This window comes from Ranitomeya variabilis, chromosome 3 (genome assembly GCF_051348905.1).
Source record: "Ranitomeya variabilis isolate aRanVar5 chromosome 3, aRanVar5.hap1, whole genome shotgun sequence".
NCBI classification, from domain to species: domain Eukaryota; kingdom Metazoa; phylum Chordata; class Amphibia; order Anura; family Dendrobatidae; genus Ranitomeya; species Ranitomeya variabilis.
The window spans coordinates 70333104-70357693 of NC_135234.1; the positions used below are offsets into that span (position 1 = coordinate 70333104).

At 42.5% G+C, this 24590-nt stretch overlaps 1 protein-coding gene across 5 annotated transcripts in view; it reads left to right on the plus strand.

Moving 5' to 3' along the window:
• Positions 1-24590, plus strand: part of ST3GAL6 (ST3 beta-galactoside alpha-2,3-sialyltransferase 6) — a 163132-nt gene that overhangs the window by 64260 nt on the left and 74282 nt on the right. For 3 of the 5 annotated variants that reach the window (XM_077294120.1, XM_077294122.1, XM_077294121.1), the window contains exons 3-4: positions 21308-21407; positions 23904-23978. In XM_077294120.1, the coding sequence (XP_077150235.1) occupies positions 21308-21407; positions 23904-23978 (175 nt within the window). The remainder of the gene's footprint in view (positions 1-21307; positions 21408-23903; positions 23979-24590) is intronic. The other 2 variants (XM_077294123.1, XM_077294124.1) reach the window with 1 other exon arrangement.

Below are 24590 nucleotides of genomic sequence, written 5' to 3' on the forward strand. Positions count from 1 at the left end.
ATCTGCAAACTTTTTTTTTGCTTCGGATTTGACTGACTTGGTTGAAGTCAGTGGGTGAAAAACGCTGCAGAAACACTGCACAAAGAATTGACATTCTGCAGAAAAAAACACACTGCAAATACTCAAAGGAAATTTATTGACCATGTGCACAACACTTCAGGATTGTCATTGAATTAGCTCGCATAAGGATTCCATAGCGATTTTGGCACATTTTCGCGCGGAGAAAACGTATAAAAAAAATGCACAGTGTGCACATAGCCTTAATCAATAGATCTTCCAATAATAATTTCCACAGTAGGATGTGTTTTAAAAATGTATATTCCTGTGCTAAGATAATCTTAGTACTGTGCCCCTGCTGTGTACTGTGTAATGGCTGTGTCTGACCGTACAGGGGCCAGCATACTACATATAGGTAGCTGTGGGGGCCATCTCAATGTAAATAGGGAGCTATGGGGCATGATACTGTGTGCTGTGGTCACTCTGGACTCATTGTACTGTGCTTGAACTCGCTGTGGGGGTATCACACTGTATGTGGGGGGGCTCAAAGGGAGCCTTGAAATCTTTATCTACCAGAATGGAAAGAATCGCGTTAGATGGGCTGCACTTCAAGTAATTAGGAGCCTGGGAGCGTCAGATAAGGTTTTTGTTTCAGCCCCATACCGCCGCCTTTCTCAAGGATAAAAACACCACACCACAGCCATGCCCTCAGTGGTGTTCTTTTTAAATGCTACTGCCCCTATCTAAGGTTCTTGAAATAGGTGTCATAGCAGGTGAAAACACTAAATGGTTCTAGGGGCAAATTATTTGATGACTGATAGATCATTGATACAGTCATATGAAAAAGTTTGGGCACCCCTATTAATCTTAAGCTTAATGTTTTATAAAAATGGTTTTTTTGCAACAGCTATTTCAGTTTCATATATCTAATAACTGTTGGACACAGTAATGTTTCTGCCTTGAAATGAGGTTTATTGTACTAACAGAAAATGTGCAATCTGCAGTTGTTGTCCTGTTTGAATCTCCTCTGAAGAGTGGCATCATGGGCTCCTCAAAACAAATGTCAAATGATCTGAAAACAAAGATTATTCAACATAGTTGTTCAGGGGAAGGATACAAAAAGCTGTCTCAGAGATTTAACCTGTCAATTTCCACTGTGAGGAACATAGTAAGGAAATGGAAGAACACAGGTACAGTTCTTGTTAAGGCCAGAAGTGGCAGGCCAAGAAAAACGTCAGAAAGGCAGAGAAGAAGAATGGTGAGATCAGTCAAGGACAATTCTCAGGCCACCTCCAGAGATCTGCAGCATCAACTTGCTGCAGATGGTGTCACTGTGCATCGGTCAACTATACAACGCACTTTGCACAAGGAGAACCTGAATGGGAGAGTGATGCGAAAGAAGCCGTTTCTGCAAGCACGCCACAAACAGAGTCGGCTGAGGTATGCAAAAGCACATTTGGAGAAGCCAATTTCTTTTTGGAAGAAGGTCCTGTGGACTCATGAAACCAAGATTGAGTTATTTGGTAATACAAAAAGGCATTATGCATGGCAGCAAAAAAACACAGTGCGTTGTATAGTTGACCGATGCACAGTGACACCATCTGCAGCAAGTTGATGCTGCCGCTCTCTGGAGATGGTCTGAGGTTTGTCCTTGACTGATCTCGCCATTCTTCTTCTCTGCCTTTCTGATGTTTTTCTTGGCCTGCCACTTCTGGCCTTAACAAGAACTGTACCTGTGTTCTTCCATTTCCTTACTATGTTCCTCACAGTGGAAACTGACAGGTTAAATCTCTGAGACAGCTTTTTGTATCCTTCCCCTGAACAACTATGTTGAATAATCTTTGTTTTCAGATCATTTGACAGTTGTTTTGAGGAGCCCATGATGCCACTATTCAGAGGAGATTCAAACAGGAGAACAACTTGCAAGTGGCCACTTTAAGTAGCTTTTCTCATGATTGCATACACCTAGCTATGAAGTTCAAAGCTCAATGAGGTTACAAAACCAAAAACAGTGCTTTAGTAAGTCAGTAAAAAGTAGGTAGGAGTATTTAAAACAAGAAAATGATAAGGGTGCCCATACTTATGCACCTGTCAAATTTTGTTTGAATGCAGATTGCACATTTTCTGTTAGTACAATAAACCTCATTTCAAGGCAGAAACATTACTGTGTCCAACAGTTATTAGATATATGAAACTGAAATAGCTGTTGCAAAATAAACCATTTTTATAAAACATTAAGCTTAAGATTAACAGGGGGTGCCCAAACTTTTTCATATGACTGTATGTGATGGAATAGTCTATGACAGTGGCCAGATGTCAACTTTTATAGGACTACACTTCACACCTCTCTCCAATGTGTAATTGTGAATTGTCAGTGAAGGGTTTTCCAGGCCTGGACTGATCTTCAGGCAAAAGTGTATCATGCCAAATCCTAACAGTCTGTATTATACTCACTGTTAGGATCCACTCCGCTTGCTGTTTGATCAGTCTTCATACAATTATGTATATGCGGTTTGCATACTTGCAGTCATATGTGATTAACTTCTCTCAATGCTTTAACATGGAAGTGGGAAGATTAGCTCGTTGGCATGTGACTACAAATGTACAAATTGCATGTGAGCGATCACATGATGACCCATCAAACCGGCAAAAAGGGCTGAATCCCAACATTGTGTATGTTTTGGAAATAACGTAAAATTAGCCCTCGTATTTTTATTTTTTTTTAACCCTTTAATGATTAACTGGTTTTGTATGAATAATAGGCAGGTCGTCAGAATCCTCTGGCGTTCTCCAGACAGACCAAGGATATGCCGTAATTTTATTATTTATGGGGGTTCTGGCTTCTGACATCTTTTGTGGATAGGTGTTCATTTGGATTATGGAAAAACTTTTAAAATTGCATTAGCCAAACCATGTAACAGGACAAATTGCTTTTTGTTTTGCATTTTATGGAAGTGAAACATCCTGTTTCCTCAGTTCATGAAACCATTGTCAGCAGTGTACCACTAGGTAAGTCTCTAATCACATTTTATCCTTCTGCCGGAGGTAACATTGGGAGTATTACCTAATATATGGCTCTGATGGGCGCCAGTGTAGAGCATGTGCCTGCTATTGACTCTATACATTTTGGCACGCCAATCTATACTGCATTCTTTCCTCATTGACAGAAACATAACTAAGCACAAAAAATCATAAGAAAATCCATTAACCCTCCACAATTTTCATTTTGGTTTTCTGGCCATATTTTTCAAGGAGAAAAAAAGCCTAACAATTGCTACTTGTGAACCTATTGTTAAAGGATCAGCAGTATTACAGTAAGTGGTATGTACTGTCCTCCCCCAGAGTGGGAGAAAGTGTGTCATTACTGAGTGTGCTAATCCTATTATTACTTGTTTCTTCGTCATTGAGGGCTGAGTTATGGTAACTTTATTACTGATGTCCTTTTTTTCCTTGTTGTATAACGTGCCCAGTTCCTATTTGTGTTCCTCCTCTTTTCACCGTGAATTGCATTTGCACTTGTTTGTCTGAAAGTTACCAGCTCTCTGAACCCACATAAGATCAGAATCTGAAAAACAAGAGAGTGACCATGACCAGTTTAGTTGAAACCACATTGTGATGAAAACTGGAAAGATGATAAGCGCAATAGAGTCTTATCCAGGTTAGAAACGAAAAGTAAAGCAGAAATTATGCTCACCTTCAAGGGTTGTGAACGGCACAGTCCTGTAATCGCTGGAGAGTTTGGCTGCTGGAGACCAATAGAAGGAAATGACATGTGCAACTGGAGACAGTGGCCATAAACCAACGCTGCCAATAGGAAAGGATTCAGTGGAAAAAAACGTGAAATCGACAATGCGGTTTCTATTTGTTTGTCAATGTCAACGCATTTCATAGCGCACTTGCTTCTCCATCAGGACAAACCAGGTGGTTTCGAAGCACACGTTTCTTCATCAGGACAAACCACGTGGTTTTCGAAGAACACTTGCTTCTCCATCAGGACAACCAGTTGGTTTTCGAAGCACACTTGCTTCTTCATCAGGACAATCCACGTGGTTTTGATGCGCATTTGCTTCTTCATCAGGACAAACCACGTGGTTTTCTAAGCACACTTGCTACTTCATCAGGACAACCAGGTGATTTTCGAAGCACACTTGCTTCTTCATCAGGATAAACCACGTAGTTTTCGAAGCACACTTGCTTCTCCATCAGGACAACCAGGTGATTTTCGAAGCACACTTGCTTCTTCATCAGGATAAACCACGTGGTTTTCGAAGCACACTTGCTTCTCCATCAGGACAACCAGGTGATTTTCGAAGCACACTTGCTTCTTCATCAGGATAAACCACGTGGTTTTCGAAGCACACTTGTTTCTTCATCAGGACAAACCACGTGGTTTTGATGCGCACTTTCTTCATCAGGACAAACCACGTGGTTTTCGAAGCACACTTCTTCATCAGGATAAACCACGTGGTTTTCGAAGCACACTTGTTTCTTCATCAGGACAAACCACGTGGTTTCGATGCGCACTTGTTTCTTCATCAGGACAAACCACGTGGTTTCGATGCGCACTTGCTTCTTCCATCAGGACAAACCAGGTGATTTCGACGTGCACTTGCTTTTCATCAGGACAAACCACGTGGTTTCGACGCGCACTTGCTTCTCCAGCAGGACAAACAGGTAATTTTGAAGCTCACTTCTCCATCAGGATAAACCACGTGGGTTGTCCTGATGAAGAAGCAAATGTTCTCCGTAAACAAGTTGCCAGACAAAAACCGCATTGTCACCTTCATGGTTTTTCCACTGCATCCTTTCCTGTTGGCAGCGTGCTTTTACCTCCTCTTTCTCCAGTTGCACGTGACCAGTTTAATGACTCCTAGGGATGAAAAGTGGCTAGTAGCTTTAGAAGAATCTGTGCCAATACATTTTATTTTGTATATGGGGAAATTGCTACATTAGTAGCAGTTGCTATGGACCCACTATTGGATGCAATGCTCCAGTTGTTTCCTCTGTGAAACAGGAGAGCAGTGTTATATCACCGGTTTACTGCTATCCAGACTCGTTTATGTTCTCTGTACCCCAGTCGCTCAGATATTGAGCAATAGGATTAACAGACTCTCTATAGCTCAAAGCAACAATCCTGCCCTACAATGATTCTGTCATAATTCAGAAATAAGGTTTGTTTGCCAATAGAGTAAAAATAGTTTGCAACAACTCTTGGCACAGAAATAAATCGTGTACAAACTTGGCGTAACGGTGTTTTCCCTTCCTGTTCAAGATTTGTTAAAAACAAGTCATGTCATGTATGTCTGCACATACACTGAGGCTATGTTCACACACAGCGTTTTATTGCTGCACTGTTTACACAGAAAAAAGGTATTAGCGCTGTCACACGGCGTCGGGTTGTTTTTCGGGGGTTTGCTACCTCAGGGAGGACGCTCCCATTGCCAAGGATCTTTGGACTGTGAATGAGGACATCGCCAGACAAGTGGCCATTCTGTACACAGGACGATACTTCAAGCTGTGAGTGCCGTTCAGCGCGGCAACCTTTTACAATATACATGTTTAGCTGACAGTCATATACACCCCACTGACTGGTTTGCCTGCTGCTGATCTGGGCACACGTGTCTCGCGCCTTGTGATTTATAGTACGTGGTATTAGCAAAAGCTTTGAGGTTAGAAATCTAATGCATCCACTTGTTTCTCCCCCCCTTTTTTTTTTAAGCAGCGAGAGAGTGCAGCAAAAATCCACCGCAAACATGTTTTTTCCAGTTGTTTTTCAATGTATATTTAGTGTATAAAACGAAGTTTGTTACACACATGCTGTAGAAAAAGCAGTCGTACAATCTGCACCTGAGAAAACACAACAAATGTATTGATTTTTACTGCTAAGAGTGCAGGTTCCGCAGAAAAAAATGCTGCATGTGAACATAGCTTGAGGGTGCACATAGCTGAGAAGCCATTGATATTTTATCAATGCTGACTGAGTAACTCCTTTCTATTTTTACATTAACTCCTTTCTATTTTTACATTGTTACCAAATGCCGCCCATTTGTTCAAGGTGTTTTTATTATCTGGAGATTGCGAAATGTTTCAGCAGCTTGTGGTGTGTTCACATCATGTTCTTGATTACTGCAAACCTGCAGCAAAATGAAGTTTTCTTTTTTGCTTTTTTTTTCTGATCTCATCAATAATTAAAGGGAACCGGTCACTCCGTTTTTTGAAGATGAGCTAAAAATAGCGTTAAATAGGGGCAGAGCTGGGCGTTACATTAGTGTCTTTGTGTGCCTTTATTCCCCACCTATGCTGCCGAAATACCTTTGCAAAGTCGCCGTTTTGCGCTGTTTCTCCCCCAGATCAGGCTCATCATTCCGTTGGTGGCGTAGTGGTGTGCGCATGTCCAACAGAGAACATCCACTGCCCAGGTGATGAAAAAGAGCGCGATCTGCGCTATTCAGCCGTTTACCGGTGGGTGTGGCCATCTTCCTGTGGCCGCGCGTGCGCAGATGGAGCGCTCTGCTGCCCGGGGCTTCAGGAAAATGGCCGCCGCGATCTCCATCTGCGCACGCGCGGCATGCCGCGGCCATTTTCCTGAAGCCCCGGGCAGCAGAGCGCTCCATCTGCGCACGCGCGGCAGAAGAAAGATGGCCGCGCCCACCGGTAAACGGCTGAATAGCGCAGATCGCGCTCTTTTTCATCACCTGGGCAGTGGATATTCTCTGTTGGACATGCGCACACCACTACGCCACCAACGGAATGATGAGCCTGATCTGGGGGAGAAACAGCGCAAAACGGCGACTTTGCAAAGGTATTTCGGCAGCATAGGTGGGGAATAAAGGCACACAAAAGACACTAATGTAACGCCCAGCTCTGCCCCTATTTAACGCTATTTTTAGCTCATCTTCAAAAACCGGGGTGACAGGTTCCCTTTAAGGCTTCATTCAAACGTGTTTTTTTTTTAAATTTATTTATTTATTTTTTTTGAGTATGTGAAAAACTGACTGGTGTCTGTTTTTGCCTTCAGAATGTCGCCAGTTTTTCTTGTATCCCTGGAGATGGATAGGGGACATTTTCTGTCTTTAAAAAGCACAGAACACATACTTAAAAAATGAATGTCTGAATGAGGCCATATGGTGGTGGTGGGGACATGCACCAATCTTTAGAGTAGGGACTCATTTTAAAGAGTAAGTGGGCTTATACAGTTTGGTTAAAACGTGTGCTGAGTACCTCCTGATAGTTTCTGAAAATTATGCTCAGTTGCTCAGTGCGCTGAGGGTTATTATAGATCAATGTTTCCCAAACTTCAGTCCTCAGGGGCCCATAATACATCAGGATTTCCTTAGTTTTGCACAGGTGATGGAATTTTTTATTAAGAGATCAGAAATGGCCACAGGGTCTCTCTCCTGTGCAATACTAAGGAAATCCTGAAAACATGATTGTGTTGGGGGTCATGAGGACTGGAGTTTAGGAAACATTGATCTAGATCACTAGATTTGTGATCAATAACCCATTTTTTTCTTTATTTACTGGTTAAAGGTGTTCGGAACCCTAAAAGGTCAACAGTTAGATGGTGGTGATACCATGTATTCCTGCTGGTTAGCTGACATCTGACACGCATATATATGTATGTGTATATGTTAAGAATCTAAAAAAAAGCAGCACTGTAAAAATGTGGATGCATACCTGTGAGCTCCAAACCTGCTTTCTCTGGCAAAGCAGTGCTAAAATAAGCTCTCTCCAAATGATGAATGTGCAAAAATAGTGGTTACCTGTATTATTGAGCCTCATCTGTGTGACATTTTGGCTTCAAGGGCTCATACTCATCTGCGTTTAAAACGCAAAAGCAGACAGCTGGGGGCTAATGTTTATATTCTGGGAAGGGGGTAATAAACATGGAGCTTCCCAGGCTAATAATATCAGCTCACAGCTATCAACTTAGCCTTTAATGGTGGTTAATAAGGGGTGGGGTCCCCGCTATATTTAATAACCAGCAAAGGCTAGGCAGATAGCTGCAGGTTAATATTAGTAGCCTAGGAAGGGGCCATGGATATTGACCCCCTCCCAGACCCAGATTTTGGAGCTGTAGGTGTTAAATTAAAGAATGAAATCATGGAAAAAACTTGCCTCCCACTCCATTTTCTCCACCAGAGAGGGACAGCCAGTGACTGAGGGCAGATATTAATAGCCTAGAGAGGGACCATGGTTATTGCCCCCCCACCCCACCCCCGACTAAAAATATCTGCCCTCAGCCACCCCAGAAATGGCGCATCAATTAGATGCGCCAATTCTACCACTTAGCCACCGCTCTTCCCACTTGCCCTGGTGCATTGGCGAGTGGGATAATAGTATTGCAGTTGATGTCAGCTTTGTCATGTCAGCTGACATCAAGCCCAGGGGTTAGTAATGGAGGCGCGTATGTAATACACCCCCATTACTAACCCCGTATTAAAAAGACAGAGTAAAGTTCTTTAATTGAAGAAACACATTAAGTCCTTTATTTGAAATAACAACTCCCTGACTCTCTTTTAACCATTTATTACTGTAAAAATGAAAAATTGTGAAAAACCATATTCCTCCCCTGTCCGCAGATAATCCGTATGTGATGCTATCTCACGAAGAACTTCATCTCAGATGGTTTGCTGATCAGTGGAATGATGTGACCGCTCAGCAAGCCAGATGGACCACGCTGGGGCAGGAGCGTGATTACACTCCTGCGGTGTGTAGCGCTGACTTGGGTAAGGTCACCGGAGTTCATAGCTGATGAACCCCAGTCACCTTACTGACGTCACGGCTCGCATGCTGCTTCAGATCTGCATGGGAAATCTCATCAAAACACTGCAGCAAAAACATGATATTCAGAGAGGATTCTAATTGCTAATTTTGGTGTGGATGCTTTCAGAAAACACAAAATAATGCAGCTTTTAGGTTACTTGTAAAAACGGACTAAGAATTACCCAAGCCATGTCAAGAGCCACCTTGATTTATTTCCGTGGCCTGTTATTTGAAAATGCCAGTGACTGAGGCTGCACGATCCGTCACTATCAAATATCACCAATTTCATATTTTATTAATTTATTAAATGATTGTCATCAGCACATCTCATCATGTAAATGGGGGGATATGCTGCTGAAAATAATGAAACTATATTGGAGGAGGGGGGAAAACTCCTGATCGGCTCAATGATCAAAAGTATAAAAGACCTCAAAATTTTAGAAACCTATAAATGCAAGGAAAGCCGTGCCTGCTACTTATCATGCTGCTTTTTCCTTTCCCCTCTTTTAAAGGACAATTTATCTGAGAGTGTAGAAGGACCCTTAGGCTGCGTTCACACAAGGCACATTTCGTGCAGTTTTTATGTGCGGTTTTCTAACACAGAAATCTTTGCATATTCCCCAAAAACCCAAAACGTATTATGTGGATGAGATTGAAGGCAGCATCAGATGGAGAAAAAAAAAGCTGAGAATGATTTATAGATTTGTTGGAAAAATGTAAGTATTTTATTTGTTAAAACCATCAGTGCCTCTATCCATATGGGTCCAGTGTGCGGTCCTACTAGTGATTCACCGTCTTCCCTGTATGATTGCACATACATAGATAGCTGTCAATCACTAGTAGGACCGCCCACTGGACTCCTCTCCATGAACGCCAGGAATTTTAAGCAGTAAAATGTTCGTTTTACATAAACCTTTTTAACAAACATATGCATTAATGTGATCCGCTCCTCCTGCCGTTTCAGCCTGACAGGTTCCCTATTACCGTAAGTTAAACCTTGTCCCCTTTGCTGGTAATGTAGCATACTGCGGATTTTATGTGCCGAAAATTGTCACCAAATGCGCCACGTGTGAATCCATTGGAAGACTTCTGCCATCTGATTTCTGGAAGTTGTTTTGTCCTGACCTTTTCTATTCTGATATGATTGTATAGATTATTCCAGTTTTCCATGTGATTCCATATCGGTAGAAATCAGTGAGGAATGTCGTTACTACGGCTGTTAGTATATGACGGTACGCTCTAATATCCGCAGCGGCTGTAGTACAGGGATTATCTCAGCTGCTGCAGAACCACATAGCCGGGATGCGTTCAGCCGCTGTCGCTATGACTGGTACTTTGCACAGTGTGCGGGTCATCGCTCGGCAGGTCGGCTCCGGTCTAGCAGAACCTTCCTGCCATGGAGCCCATGTTTGTAGAAGAACGGTGAGGTGAGTCACCAGCGACCGCGGCCTTCTCTGAACAACAGACACTCCTGTGTACAGAGGATGTGACAGAACTGGAACGTCCTGGGCCTGGCTGGATTGTGGCTCTATAGTAAACTGGTCCCATAATTGATAGACACCACAGACCCGCCCGGAGGTGTCTGACCGCGCCGTCTTCCCTTCTCCCCATTGAGAACGTTCACATGTAGCCATTAGAGGTGCGCAGGGAGGTCGGAGGAGAAAATGCCTTCCGGACAAGCTTTAAGAATGACATACATCATTTCTCGGCCGCCCACATACGCTTTTGGCTGTAGCTAAAAAATTGCATTTGACATCGAGGTTGGTGCTGGTTTGTGACCTGTCTGACAACCCCCCATAGTAACACTAGATCCTTCTGCTCATCTCCCCCCCAGATCTTCTCCCCATTTTCTCACATTGTTATGTGCTGAGCGCCATCACAGTCAGGTCTATTGGGCCTCGGTTGTCAAAACTTGTCTGAAACCAACACTGGCTTAGTTCTCCATAGCAACCAATCACATCACAGATTTCATTTCTGAAACCACTATGGAACAATGAAAGCTGTGCTGTGATTGGTTAAGGGGAAACAAAGACAAATTTTCTCTTCTAGATAGTTTTGCTATGTCTGCTCAGTCCTTTCTTTGCGTCTTGGGAAGTAGGCGGTTTTGTAAACTGCTGACTAGATGGTATGACGTCTCCTATTCTATTATCTTTATATCCATCACGGTCTTCGGTGACAGCCAAAAACTTTATTCTGGTCCTTGATATTGGGAGGAAATGTATCAAAAAGAGTGCAAGGAAGATCGTTACCCATAACGACCAATCAGGATTCAGCTTTTTTTCTCCAAAGGGTCTCCGAAAGATGTGAGCTGGAATCTGACTGGTTGCTATAGGCAACTGCTTTGCTTTTCCCTTTTTATTCTCCCCATAGTTCTCTCACCTTGTTTTGAAAGGTTTCAGCCAAATGTCTGGTTTCTCTCTCCAGATAAAGCTGAGATCTACGCTGCGGTTTGTCCTTACAGTAATGAAATAGTGAGTCTGTGTTACCCACATTTCAATAATAATAATCATTTTTTAACTTTTCTATTGTCCTATCACAGTGTTGCAATATATAGCAAAAATGATGGCCCACACTGGTGGTAAAATGGACTCACGGACCAAACACTGACATCGGTACCAATTTTTCACGTACGTGTTTAAACACAGAGGTGTGAATGAGGGCTTACTCCGCTCTGCTGCAAAAATAAAGATGTTGGAAATTGATAGTGACTAAGGAAATCTGCGCTAATTCTAACATACATACAAGTTCTTGGTTTTTTTTTTGTTATGTTGTTTTAGTGCAGATGATACACATAGATACCGTGCAGCGACCTTTGCTCAATGCTCACCTTGTGCTGTACAGTAGTGCGGTATCTTCTGGACATGTACGGTGTGTGTGTGTGTACAGTACAGACCAAAAGTTTGGACACACCTTCTCATTTAAAGATTTTTCTGTATTTTCATGACTATGAAAATTGTACATTCACACTGAAGGCATCAAAACTATGGATTAACACATGTGGAATTATATACTTAACAAAAAAATGTGAAACAACTGAAATTATGTCTTATATTCTAGGTTCTTCAAAGTAGCCACCTTTTGCTTTGATGACTGCCTTGCACACTCTTGGCATTCTCTTGATGAGCTTCAAGAGGTAGTCACCGGGAATGGTTTTCACTTCACAGGTGTACCCTGTCAAGTTTAATAAGTGGAATTTCTTGCCTTATAAATGGGGTTGGGACCATCAGTTGTGTTGTGCAGAAGTCTGGTGGATACACAGCAGATAGTCCTACTGAATAGACTGTTAGAATTTGTATTATGGCAAGAAAAAAGCAGCTAAGTAAAGAAAAACGAGTGGCCATCATTACTTTAAGAAATGAAGGTCAGTCCAAAAAATTGGGAAAACTTTGAAAGTGTCCCCAAGTGCAGTGGAAAAAAACATCAAGGCTCACATGAGGACCGCCCCAGGAAAGGAAGACCAAGAGTCACCTCTGCTTCTGAGGATAAGTTTATCCGAGTCACCAGCCTCAGAATTCGCAGGTTAACAGCAGCTCAGATTAGAGACCAGGTCAGTGCCACACAGAGTTCTAGCAGCAGACACATCTCTACAACAACTGTTAAGAGGAGACTTTGTGCAGCAGGCCTTTATGGTAAAATAACTGCTAGGGAACCACTGCTAAGGACAGGCAACAAGCAGAAGAGACTTGTTTGGGCTGCAGAACACAAGGAATGGACATTAGACCAGTGGAAATCTGTGCTTTGGTCTGATGAGTCCAAATTTGAGATCTTTGGTTCCAACCACCGTGTCTTTGTGCGACGCAGAAAAGGTGAACGGATGGGCTCTACATACCTGGCTCCCACCGTGAAGCATGGAGGAGGAGGTGTGATGGTGTTGGGGTGCTTTGCTGGTGACACTGTTGGGCATTTATTCAAAATTGAAGGCATACTGAACCAGCATGGCTACCATAGCATCTTGCAGCGGCATGCTATTCCATCTAGTTTGCATTTAGTTGGACCATAATTTACTTTTCAACAGCACAGAGCCCTTACACAGCCTGGAGGTGTGTTTGGGGTCAATTTGACCAAGAAGGAGAGTGATGGGGTGCTACGCCAGATGACCTGGCCGCCACAGTCACCAGACCTGAACCCAATCGAGATGGTTTGGGGTGAGCTGGACCGCAGAGTGAAGGCAAAAGGGCCAACAAGTGCTAAGCATCTCTGGGTACTCCTTCAAGATTGTTGGAAGACCATTCCCGGTGACTACCTCTTGAAGCTCATCAAGAGAATGCCAAGAGTGTGCAAAGCAGTCATCAAAGCAAAAGGTGGCTACTTTGAAGAACCTAGAATATAAGACATAATTTCAGTTGTTTCACACTCTTTTGTTAAGTATATAATTCCACATGTGTTAATTCATAGTTTTGATACCTTCAGTGTGAATGTACAATTTTCATAGTCATGAAAATACAGAAAAATCTTTAAATAAGAAGGTGTGTCCAAAGTTTTGTTCTGCACTGTATATACTGTGTGTGTGTATATGCGGTGCGTGTGTGTTTTACATCTTCAGTACATCCGGACTCTGATATCATGCAGCGACCTTTGCTCAATGCTCACCTTGTGCTGTACAGTAGAGCGTTATCTGCTGGACATGTACGGTGTGTGTTGTGTGTTTTACATCTTCTGTACATCCGGACTCTGCCTGGCTTCATACATACTGCCTGCTTTATGTTTGCTCACTCAGGCATTGTAAGTGGTGTCAGAAAGTGCAGGAGAATCTCAGAAGCATCATTGTATAGAATAAGAAAGTAACAGAAAAAAAAGCAACTGCACCAAACTGAAATTACAGCACAGTCCTGTACTCAGGGGAGAACAAAGCTGCTCTTTAGTAGATATTAACTCCTTGAGGACCCAGCCAAGTTTGGTATAAAGAGGTCCGGTCACCACATCAAAAGTACAGTAACCCATTTTTACCCTTCTTTTAACCCCACTCTTCCCCTTAGTTTGTTGATTTTATTGGGTTCCAGAGATCTGGGCCTTTTTTCCTCTTTGAAGGTAATTTTTATGGTCTTTATGAAGGGGACAATGCTCATAAAGTAATAATGCAGGAGCAGCCTAAAAGGTAATGACTAGTGATGAGCGAGCATGCTTGGGTGCTGAGTGCCTTCGGGGTGCTCGAATAATAAGTTTGCGTCCCCGCGGCTAGTTGACATGTGCAACACATGCAAGGATTGCCTGTTTGTTAGACAATCCCTGCATATGTGGCAGGTGTCGAACAACCATGACACATGCTGGTTCGGGGTCCTGAACATATTATTCGAGCACGCCAAAGACACTCTGTTAGCACTGGAGCATGCTCAGATGACACCTTATCCAGGCACATTCACTCATCACTAGTAATGACCACAAAGTTAGGACTGAATATAATGGACCATATATCTGTGAACGTATGGTCACACAGGCAAGCAGCAGGAATTAAATAAGATCAAACATTTCATACCTTTGATCTGGCAGACACAGTAAAAGACTAATTAGGAGGCTTTTTGCATCACTTTTTCTTGTCTTGACAGTCTTGTGTTTTTCTTGCCATGTTTTCACCAGATGTTCCAAATCATTAACAATTTTACTAAGGCCCCTTTCACACATCAGTTTTTTGCCACCAGTCTCAATCCGTCAAATTTTGAAAAAAAAACAAAAACGGATCCAGCGTCTGATTCTGCCAGATGTTTTTTTCTCATAGACTTGTATTAGCGACAGATTGCCATGGATGGCCTCCTGTTTCATCCGTCATTCGCCGGATCTGTTGAAAATTGTCTGTCCGGTGGCCGGAGACAACAAAGTAACGTTTTTTGTCTCCGTCGAAAAAACAGACAGCGTCAGATCTGTCTCCATCCGTCATTTGTTAGAATGGAAGCCTATGGGCGCCGGATCCGTCAAATGACGGATTCCTTTTTTTTTTTTTTTAACTGAGCATGCTCTGATTTTTTTTTTTTAGGAGCCTTTAGCCAGCCCCCATAGTCGGATCCGTCGAAAAAAAGGGTCTGTCGCATCAGTTCTTCACAATCTGCGATGGATCCGTTTTTTTTTTTTTCAAAACTGCGACTGATGGCAAAAAACGTGTGTGTGTTATCTACTTTATTTGCAGTTTTATTGCATTGTAGCTATTTATTTTCGTTGCTATAAAAAGGGCGGTCATATTGATTGACTTACTGGAGCTAGCGGTGTACCCACCAGCCTTGTTCATAGTAGCAGCAGATCACAGCAGACAGCGCTGGTTTACTTTGCGAGAACCGCGATCTTCTGATCACAGCAGCTCTTTTATGGGGGTTTATAGGAGACGCGAGGAGGAGATTGTGCAGGAAATGTGCTTTCTTCATCGCTGATTCAATTCAATGAAAATTAAAATGTTGTGATTGCTGTGGGAAACCCCGGGGCTTCCCTTGGCACCAGTTATTATTGACCATAGATGACTGTCGCACATCCATAACACCGCTGTTTTATGCTGGGTGGAGGTGAAGCAGGAGACAGCGGACAGTGTAGGCAGATGTGGCCAACGTTATCCTGATACTTACCATCTGACATGCCATTGACAATGCCACATTATTCTCCTATATGAGATGTAACATTTTGTCCTTTACTCCATATGTATGGCCTGTTCTCACGTCCCTCCCGTATGACTACTGCGGAGTAAAAATATCACTCTTGCACCTGTCCTCCGTTTACACAGTGACCGGGCACCATTTTGCTGGCCGAGTCATGGGCAGGTCAACCGTGCGGCATAGAATAACTTCTGATGACCCCAGCCATTATGTCTATTGTAAGTTTGGACCTCGTGGTCACCGACTCAGCAAGTCATGGACAGCTGGGGAGAAAGAATCGAGCCAAACTTACAGAAGGGACGATCTGAGGAGAACTTCACGCTGCAGTTCGGAGCGAGGTATTTCAGATTACAGAAACTTGCTTTTGCTAAAACTCCTTTTGTCTTGTGTGTCCCGTGTCACTGAGCATGCTACAGCTGAGTGCTGGCTACAGCCGGGTATCCTGTTTGGTTAGGTCAGATCTATGAGGTTGTAGTCGCCTCTAAGAAAACCTACGGCTCACAATTCTGCTTTGCATCGTGCAGTACATGACAGTAATGTTTTAGTTATGCTTATGTCAGATGTCAGTAACTATCCACCACGATCTTGTGATGTCATGTCTGCACAGACTGTTACAAAATAAAAAATCATTGTATGCCACATTAGTATAGGGTTTTCTTTTATTTTGCAGAATGTTTGACCACAGCTTTCTGACAGTGAGGTCTCATTTAGACGTCTGTGTTTTTCTCGAACGTGAAAAAATCACATGGATTTTATCAGTGTTTGGTCAGAATGCAAGGCTTCTCCTACCCTTTGGAATGGTAAAAATACAGATTTCACAGTGATGGAATCCATGTGCTATACATGATTTTCATGAACCCAGGAACTTATATTAGTGATTTTGATTCAAGACACTTGATTAAAAATTAGACATATCTCCATGACACTCGGTCCTCAAAAATAGCACAGAAATGTGAACAGCCATATAGACTATAATGGGTATGTAAGTGAAATATGCAAATCGTAGGGAATGAATGATTGCTTTAAAAGGGATGTACACTACTTGGATAACCCCTTCTGAATCCCGATCCCCCCCCTCCCCTAGTAAAATAATACTTGTACTGACTTCAGGCGCAATGCCAGCAGTGGGGGCACTGGCTCTCCCGGGAATCGCATGACATTGTCACGCGATCCCTGTGGCCAAGAAGCGCTGGCTTCACTCTCTATTCCTTCATACAAATGAAGACATCTGGAGGAAATGAGAGGAGCCGCAGCTTTCGCTTCCACCAGATGCCAATAAGAGAGTGAAGCCAGCGCTGATCGGCCGCAGGGATTGCGTGACATTAAGCACCGTGACAGCCAATGATGCTGACACCCCTGGAATGGCACTGGAGGGGAGTATAGGTGTTATTTTACGGGGGAGAGGGGGACGCGCAGATTCAGAAGGAGTAGACAGAGTAGTGGACAACCTCTTTGATAATCGGGTTGTTCCCATACAGTTTGTATCGCCTGTTATGATCCTAGTGGCAAGGATCGCAGGTCGGACTAGCTAAGTAACTGAACAGATTACTAGCTCTGGGGAAGTGGTAACTAGATTGACCGCAACCTGATCCTATCCGCAAACAACTATAGGCAGCCGTGGAACGTTACCTAAAAAATCCTAGACGTCTCGTCACGGCCTGAGAAACTGACTATTCTTGGAGGGAAAGTAAGTCCTCACTTGCCTCAGTGGAAGACCCCAAAGATAAGAATAGCCCCCCACAAATATTAACGGTGAGTTAAGGGGAAAGCACAAACGCAGAGATGAAATCAGATTTAGCAAATGAGGCCCGCTAATACTAGATAGCAGAAAATAGGAAGGAAACTGTGCGGTCAATAAAAAACCCTATTCAAAATATCCACGCAGAGATTGCTCGAGCCCCCGCACCAACTAACGGTGCGGGGGAAGCAACTCCGTACCCCAGAGCTTACCAGCAAAAAGAAATCACATGTTAGCAAGCTGGACTAGACTCATCATACACAGAAATCATATTGCAGACAGATGAGCAAAAAATATTCAAACAGAACTTAGCTTATCCTGAAGAGGCAGAAAACGAAATAATCAGGAGTAATCAGAATAGCACTGAATACATTGACAGCCGGCAACAAGTGAAAGTGAAGCAGAGCTAAATAGGAGCCTCCCTGGTGAATAACGAGGCAGCTGATCCAGCAGACCCGCAGGATAATAAACCAAACCACCAGGGGGAGCCAAAAAACCAAAGTCACACAATACCATCTGTGACCACAAGAGGGAGCCTGAAAACGGAGTTCACAACAATCGCCATCAGCCGGTGTCAAAGGGCTTTAAACGAACGCCGACTAACTTTCTGTATGGCCATGTAAATCTTCCTCAGGGCATGTTCACACTTTGCAGATTTTGCTGCGGATTTTTCCGCAGCGGATTTGGAAAAACCGCATTGAAAAACCGCTGCGGTTTTCTCTGCGGATTTTTCTGCGGATTCCTCTGCGGGTTTCCAACAGCACTTTCCTGTTGGTGCATGTTGAAAACCGCTGCGGAATCCGCAGAAAGAAGTGACATGCTCCTTCTTTTTTTCCGCAGCAATTCCGCGCGGTTTTTAAAGGGATTTTCCGCAAAGTGGGAACAGCGGTTTTTGTTTTCCATAGGGTAACATTGTACTGTACCCTGCATGGAAAACTGCTGCGGATCCGCAGCGTCAAATCCGCAGCAAATACCGCAAAGTGTGAACATAGCCTTACACATTAGGCTAATGTCAGCCAAACCTGGCAATATCAATGGGTTGGGTCGTTACTCTAATGTGTATGGACAATTTATTGTCGGGGAAATATCGATTGGCATCTCACATTTCTGAGCGCTGCTCGTATTGTCTGCCGGGGGTAGTCCGCCACCAGTCATGGAGGACACCGGATCTCCCAGCTGAGCTAGCCCTCCTATGTATGGTAAAGGTCGGTGAGATGGCTGACAGCCATCCAATGTGTATGGTGGCTTTAGAGCACAATGGTTTCTACAATATTAATAGTTCTAAAATGCAATGAGTGTCTAGCCTGCAAATTCACTGTACACCCTGACATCTGAGCCAAACTTCAAACAAAGGCCACAATGGGTCTCCCGGAGTGAACCCAGGTTATACAAGAAGGTAAACAGTTTTGTGCATTTCTGTTGTACTTTTTGGTTACCTTTCACATTGTTTGCGGCTTTCAGGATAATACCTAGTGACTATTTGTTTGTGTCTGTGTACTAGAACTTTAGAAATGTGATCTCTGATAGACGAAGCGGATAAATCCCATTAGCCAGGCGGCTCTGGTGCCTAATGTGCCTACCTACAGGGGGGCAATGTCTGCAGTTCCATTGATAATTAGATAAGATGTTATTGGTGGATGTAGTGATATGGACCCCGGAAGGACCTAAACGGAGATAGATTTATGAAGACTGGCATTCATACTGTGCAATGCATGAAGTGTACGGAGAGCATGCCTTCTGGTAAATGAAGGTCATGTTGGGCCCTCCATGTGCCTGATAATGAAATCCAGTTCTGAGTTGTCCCAACTAATTGTATTCCTATTGCCTCAGTAAAGTACATATGTACAGTGTGCGTTTCGTCTTCTCCATGGGGACACATGACAACTTTTGGATTGAAGCCAAACAAAACCGTTGACATATGACAAGCATGTGCTAACTTGTAAAAGGTTTATCTGCTTTATGGCTTGTGTAAATGACAAGAGCTGTGTCTATTGTGGGACATCGTAAAAATATATCTGATGAGAAACATAATAAATCTTTATCGATATGTCAGGGAAAGATTTCTTTGTCATTTTTATAGTGACCATGTTCTTGACTTTGACTTTTATCCAAGGTTCAGAAGCTAATCTGTCAACAGTATTTTGCCACCTATGCTGAAAGCGGCATGAGGGACAGAAACCTTGATTCCAGTGATGTCACTTATTGGGCTGCCTCTTGTAGTTCTGATAAAATCATTGTATTATCACTATAGGACTAGTAAACCTGCTGCCACGTAGTCCTCCATATTTATGAGTTCTGTATAAACCCTCCCTCATGACTAATAATTTTCTGCCTATGCACAGTGTACACAGAAGCTGCCAATCTGTGGTGTAGGGGGTTATACAGAGCTCCGCATTCAGAGAATGGAAGGTCAATCACAGTCAAGTTGCATACTTCTGGCCATATTCAGATTAGACGTGTCCGACCTCGCTCAGTACACTTGCATTGAATGAGGCCGCGCACGTCTAGACTAGGTGACAGCATGTACGCAAATCACATACTTGTGGTCACGTTGCCTGCCCGCGATTTCAGGATTCGCAAGTCTGGAGTCGCATAAAGTTTAATAATTTTCAACACCTTATGAGGCCAGTGTCCTTACTTTTAAAATGACTGTCTAATCCATTAATGTTTCCTCCCCAGATGCTAAAATGAACATTTGATGAGTCCTCGCTTTACCCATAAAATGCTCATTTTTAATTTAAGAATTATAAAATCATTCTTAAAATGACTTCAGAGCAAGTACATCAGCCTCATCGGGTCTAAGAGATCTTATTCATTTCATATGTACGGTAATTTCTATTGTAATATCTTGTGACAGAATCTGCATGAAGTGTTTGACTGTTTCTCCAGAGGAATAATAAGGCTTGTAGGAAGGGTCTTTATTTTTGGCTACGTACTGTCGCACTGGCCACGTTATTTTCTTTGAGAAATGCTTTCCTCTTTGTTCCTCAGCGGGATGGAGATTTACTACCATATTAGCAGCAGCTGCCTGCACCTATACAGACTGCTCCTTCCAGAAAGGACAGCAGCACAGAGTTCTGTGTCCCGTGTCTGCAGCCGCTGCACAAAGACAAACTATTTAGGTGGAATCTGATTTATTCACTGTATATCAAACCATATCTGTGTTTTTGTTTTGTTTTTTTGCTTTTTTTTATTAAATGCATCTTGGCACCAAGTTATTGCGTAGTGGTTACATATAAAGAAACCTTGGCAGTGCAGTGCACACTCGGCTGTTTGTCCCCATACACAGTCGATGAAAGTCAGGCCAACCGATGGGTATAGGGATCTCCTGGTTCTGACCATATCGATCGCACTATTGATGCTAAATGAAGCATGCGTCCCTTATATATTATAAAAACTTGATTCCAGCTCACCCAGTTGCTCTATGCTCATCCACCTGACTCCAGCCTCGTCATGGCCTCACATCAAGGAAAATAAAAAAAATTGGAGTCCAGCTCAACAGGACTGGATTTTCCTTTTCCTTTTCTTTTTAGTTTTCAAAAGAAAATATGGTGCATACAAAAGAAAAATTTAAAAATGTCGACCATGTAAATTTTTGTTTTGTATGAACTATATTTTCTTTTGAAAACTAAAAAGTAAAGGAAAATCCAGTCCTGTTGAGCCGGACTCCAATTTTTTTCTATGTCCCTTATATATGGCCGTATTAGAGCAGGGCACTCTATGTAATGCCCGATACCCCTGACCCCCCGTGTAGTGATTGAGGTTGTGTACCCTCAAGCGATCTTGCATCCTGTAGATGAGTGATAAATGTCTATGTAGAAAATAAAAGGTTAATGGCCTCTATTGTTTGTATCTTTGGCATCCAGATGAATAACATTGCTCATCTCTTGATACTCAAATGTTTTCTTTGTTTCCACGGGTCAGGTTTACACAAGGAAACCATGCTTGATTTATCTACATCCCATCAATTGGCTCATTGTACTTCAGAATTAAGGTGGCAAACGTGCGGCACATCTCTCGGCTTCCTTCCAGCTCGTTAACTTCCCCATCTAGTAATACAGGACTGCAGAGATCTGAGCAGTGGGGTTCTGTACATGATGTGTGGGGTTGTCTCTTTTGGGAGTGCACGCTAAGGATCTAGACTTCTACCAACATGCTGATTGTTGTCTTGGACCCTGATTTCGGAGTGCGACTTCCCTGTTCTAACAATCTCTCTTGTTTTCTTTTGTTTTAGGTTTTTTAGTCATGAGAAAGTTCCTCTTTGTTGGAATAGTATTTGCGGCTTTGCTCCATTTCATGCTCCATATATTTGTCCAAAAGAAAACCATCACGACGTAAGTGTTAATTCCCCCACCCCCCAGGATAAAATATATTATAAAGTGTATATTTTATGTTTTTTTCCCCTTTTCTTTCACCCAGTGCAACTCCTGCACCCGCTATAGGTGTATATGTCTTAAACTGGATACGTGTTTTAGACAACTTTTCTTCACAAAAGATCATTTCAAGGCGGGTGGTCCCCTCACGCTGGCAAATTTTGGCACAATTTATTGAAGAGTATACCAACTAAAATGGGGTATAAACCGTAGACTAAAAGGAGCTGCTTGTCATGGAAAAACTGGCAACGAATGCCCATATCATAAATTGTTTAGACGCAGTATCCTAAAATGAAGAGTCTTCCACAACAATATAAGGCACAAATACATTTTTTTTTCCTACTTTTTTTTTAACATTGCATTATGTGATTTTAATCCACTTTCACACATCAGTATATTGGTCAGTATTTGAATGTGGAAAACCAGGAGTGGAAGCTGCGGAGCAGAAAGGATGGAAACCTCTCTGCTGCTGATGAGCGAACGTGCTCAGATAAGGCGTTTTCCGAGCATGCTCGTCTGCTAGTGTCTTTGGCGTGCTCGAAAAATATGTCCGAGTCCTTGCGCCAGCATATCTTGAGGTTCGACATCTGCAACACTTGCAGGGATTACCTGTTTTATACATTCCCTGCATGTGTTGCAGATGTCAAACCTCAAGATATGCCGGCGCAAGGACTCGGACATATTTTTCGAGCATGCAGAATAGCAGACGAGCATGCTCGGAAAACTTCTTGTCTGATCATGTTCGCTCATCTCTAACCTCCACCTGTTCTGTATGTCGGGCTCACTCCTGATCTAGACTTGCTGGACAACATATGGATGTGTGATGGTGGTCCTAGAGTCAACGCTTTTGAGTACGACCACTAATACTCAGGGCTCAGTAAGTTTCATGGTTCGTTCATTTTTTTTTTTTCTGTTTAGGATTACAGGACAGACCCCATAATTAGGTTAACCAAGCGTCCCGAAAATTGCATAGTAACCGGAGCGACTTCTGTTTTTGATTTTGCTGGTGTCTGCATTTGGTTTCTACCTGCTCTGGTATCATACACAAACCTTATGTACACCAAAATGAATAGGAACACCGCCAGTATGAGTAGGCGTAGGCAAGTTTGACTTTGCAGAAGCATAATACTTCTCAGAAAATTGTCAACATAAATAGATTTTCGGTTTTAATATTTCTCTTTTGTTTTTTGGTAAAATATGTTTTTGCTGCATAACTTTTACACTCACTCACGGAGAAATGAAATTGCTTTTAAAGAGATACAAGGTCACTTAAAATGAAGTACTGTGTTTTATACTTGGTACTATCCTGACCTTTTACAAAAGCTCTGGTATTTCTTGCAGTGCAAGTTTTCCCTGTTGTACCTTTTACTCATTTTTATCAGAAAGTCCTCCTTTAGTCAGCAGATCGGAGTTGGTTGACAGGCAGTCCCGTGGAGAATGACTAGTGCAATGGCCATTTCTCGGGTCAAGTGTTTGGACCCCAAATATTTAAAAAGTTATCCCCTGTCTTGTGAATAAGCAATAACTTCCAATGTTGGAATAAGCCCTTCAAGAGACTTTCCTGAATGAAAACATTGATATTTCCTTTCTTTTTATTTTTGTGGGGTTGCCAAAGTGTCCCCAAATCTTCAGAATTAAGGAGCTGGTGCACTCTAATTATTGCTGTGTCCCTTTTTTTATTGAGGATCATTGACTTGTCAGCTATCCCCCTATGTGCCAGCTTTGTATAGACCCCCTGTAGGTTCTTCAACATAATTAAAGGCTATGGACACCTTCGAAACGGAAAACAATGTGTTTACTTTTAAGTTAACAATATTGTGCTAATTCTGCAATCTCCATGTCTTCATTCAGTTTCAGATCCTATGACATACAATTAGCAGCTTGGTCCAGGTGTCAGACTTTTGTGCTAGTTTATGTCACACAGACTGGATGTCAGGTCTGCATGTGTTCAAGGTGCGGCTCTCGTGTCAGCACAGCTCCAGTACTGCTCTTTTTTCCACTACATTTACTTAGCATGTGTTCTCTGCTCTCACTGAGACTGTACATACTTTCCCCCTTTCCACTGCAGATCTATATAAAACCTCCTCTCTACTGTTCTGTCTAACACTGAGAATATTTTTGCAGAACACTCAGGTAGATAAAGGACGGACAGACGGACCACAGCTGCATAATTGGTAGAAAAATTGTTAATGAAGACTATTTAGAAATAAAAAGTGATGCAAATAAACAATACAAATCCTGTGCCAAGGTGTATATAGCCTTTAAGTGTAGTAAAGCAAGGTAAAATGAAAAGCTGCTAACATCCAACACCTGACAAGTGACCTCTTTGTGCCTCGGACGGGGGTACACATGCCTCTGCCTCACTCATGTATCTGTAATAATGATTTGTGAGCACAAATTACAAAACTGTTTTTTTTTCCTTTGTCTCAATCCTGTCACTTACGAAATTATGAGCAGGTCCATTGTGTCTCTACAAGAGCCTTTCACCACACTCAAATCATCGACTGCAGAATCTGTGAGATATTCAATAAGGTATATTCACTGAGACCCTTTCATCAAAATACTCTTATAATCAGAAAAACCTTTCTCTTCCTATTATTTTGAATTACCTGCGGATGAATGCTTTACTTGCGTGTTTATTTGCTTTTCTTCCGTAGGTATGCAGAAGCTTACTTTTCTTTCTTTCCAGTTGGTTAGTGTTCTTCGGTTCGCTCTTTTTTATACATGCTTTCTTCTTCACGCTTGCACATTTTGGAAACAGTTTGCTTCAGTATTTGTAAGCCAAAATCCGGAATAAAACCTATAGAGAGAAATATCGAATGCAAAATGCTAACCAAAATATGCAATATTATTTTATCAGGACGTCGAAGGTGTATTCTCATGTACGGCGTGTCCAATTGGCCAACTAGTCTTGATTAAACATAGACTTTATTGTGTAAATCTCTTGTGCAGACACATGCCTTCATGGTTACTGCCTACATGTGTAGCCATGTCCTGCAGTCGTACCCCCTCCTGTGTATTCCTCACTTCTCGTTAATGTAAATTCAGGAGGTAATGTGCATTTCGGCTCATTTTTTGCGGGAGTGCTAATGAAGAGCTTTAGACAATAAATGTTAAAATATTTTTAGTCAAGACTATCTGCGC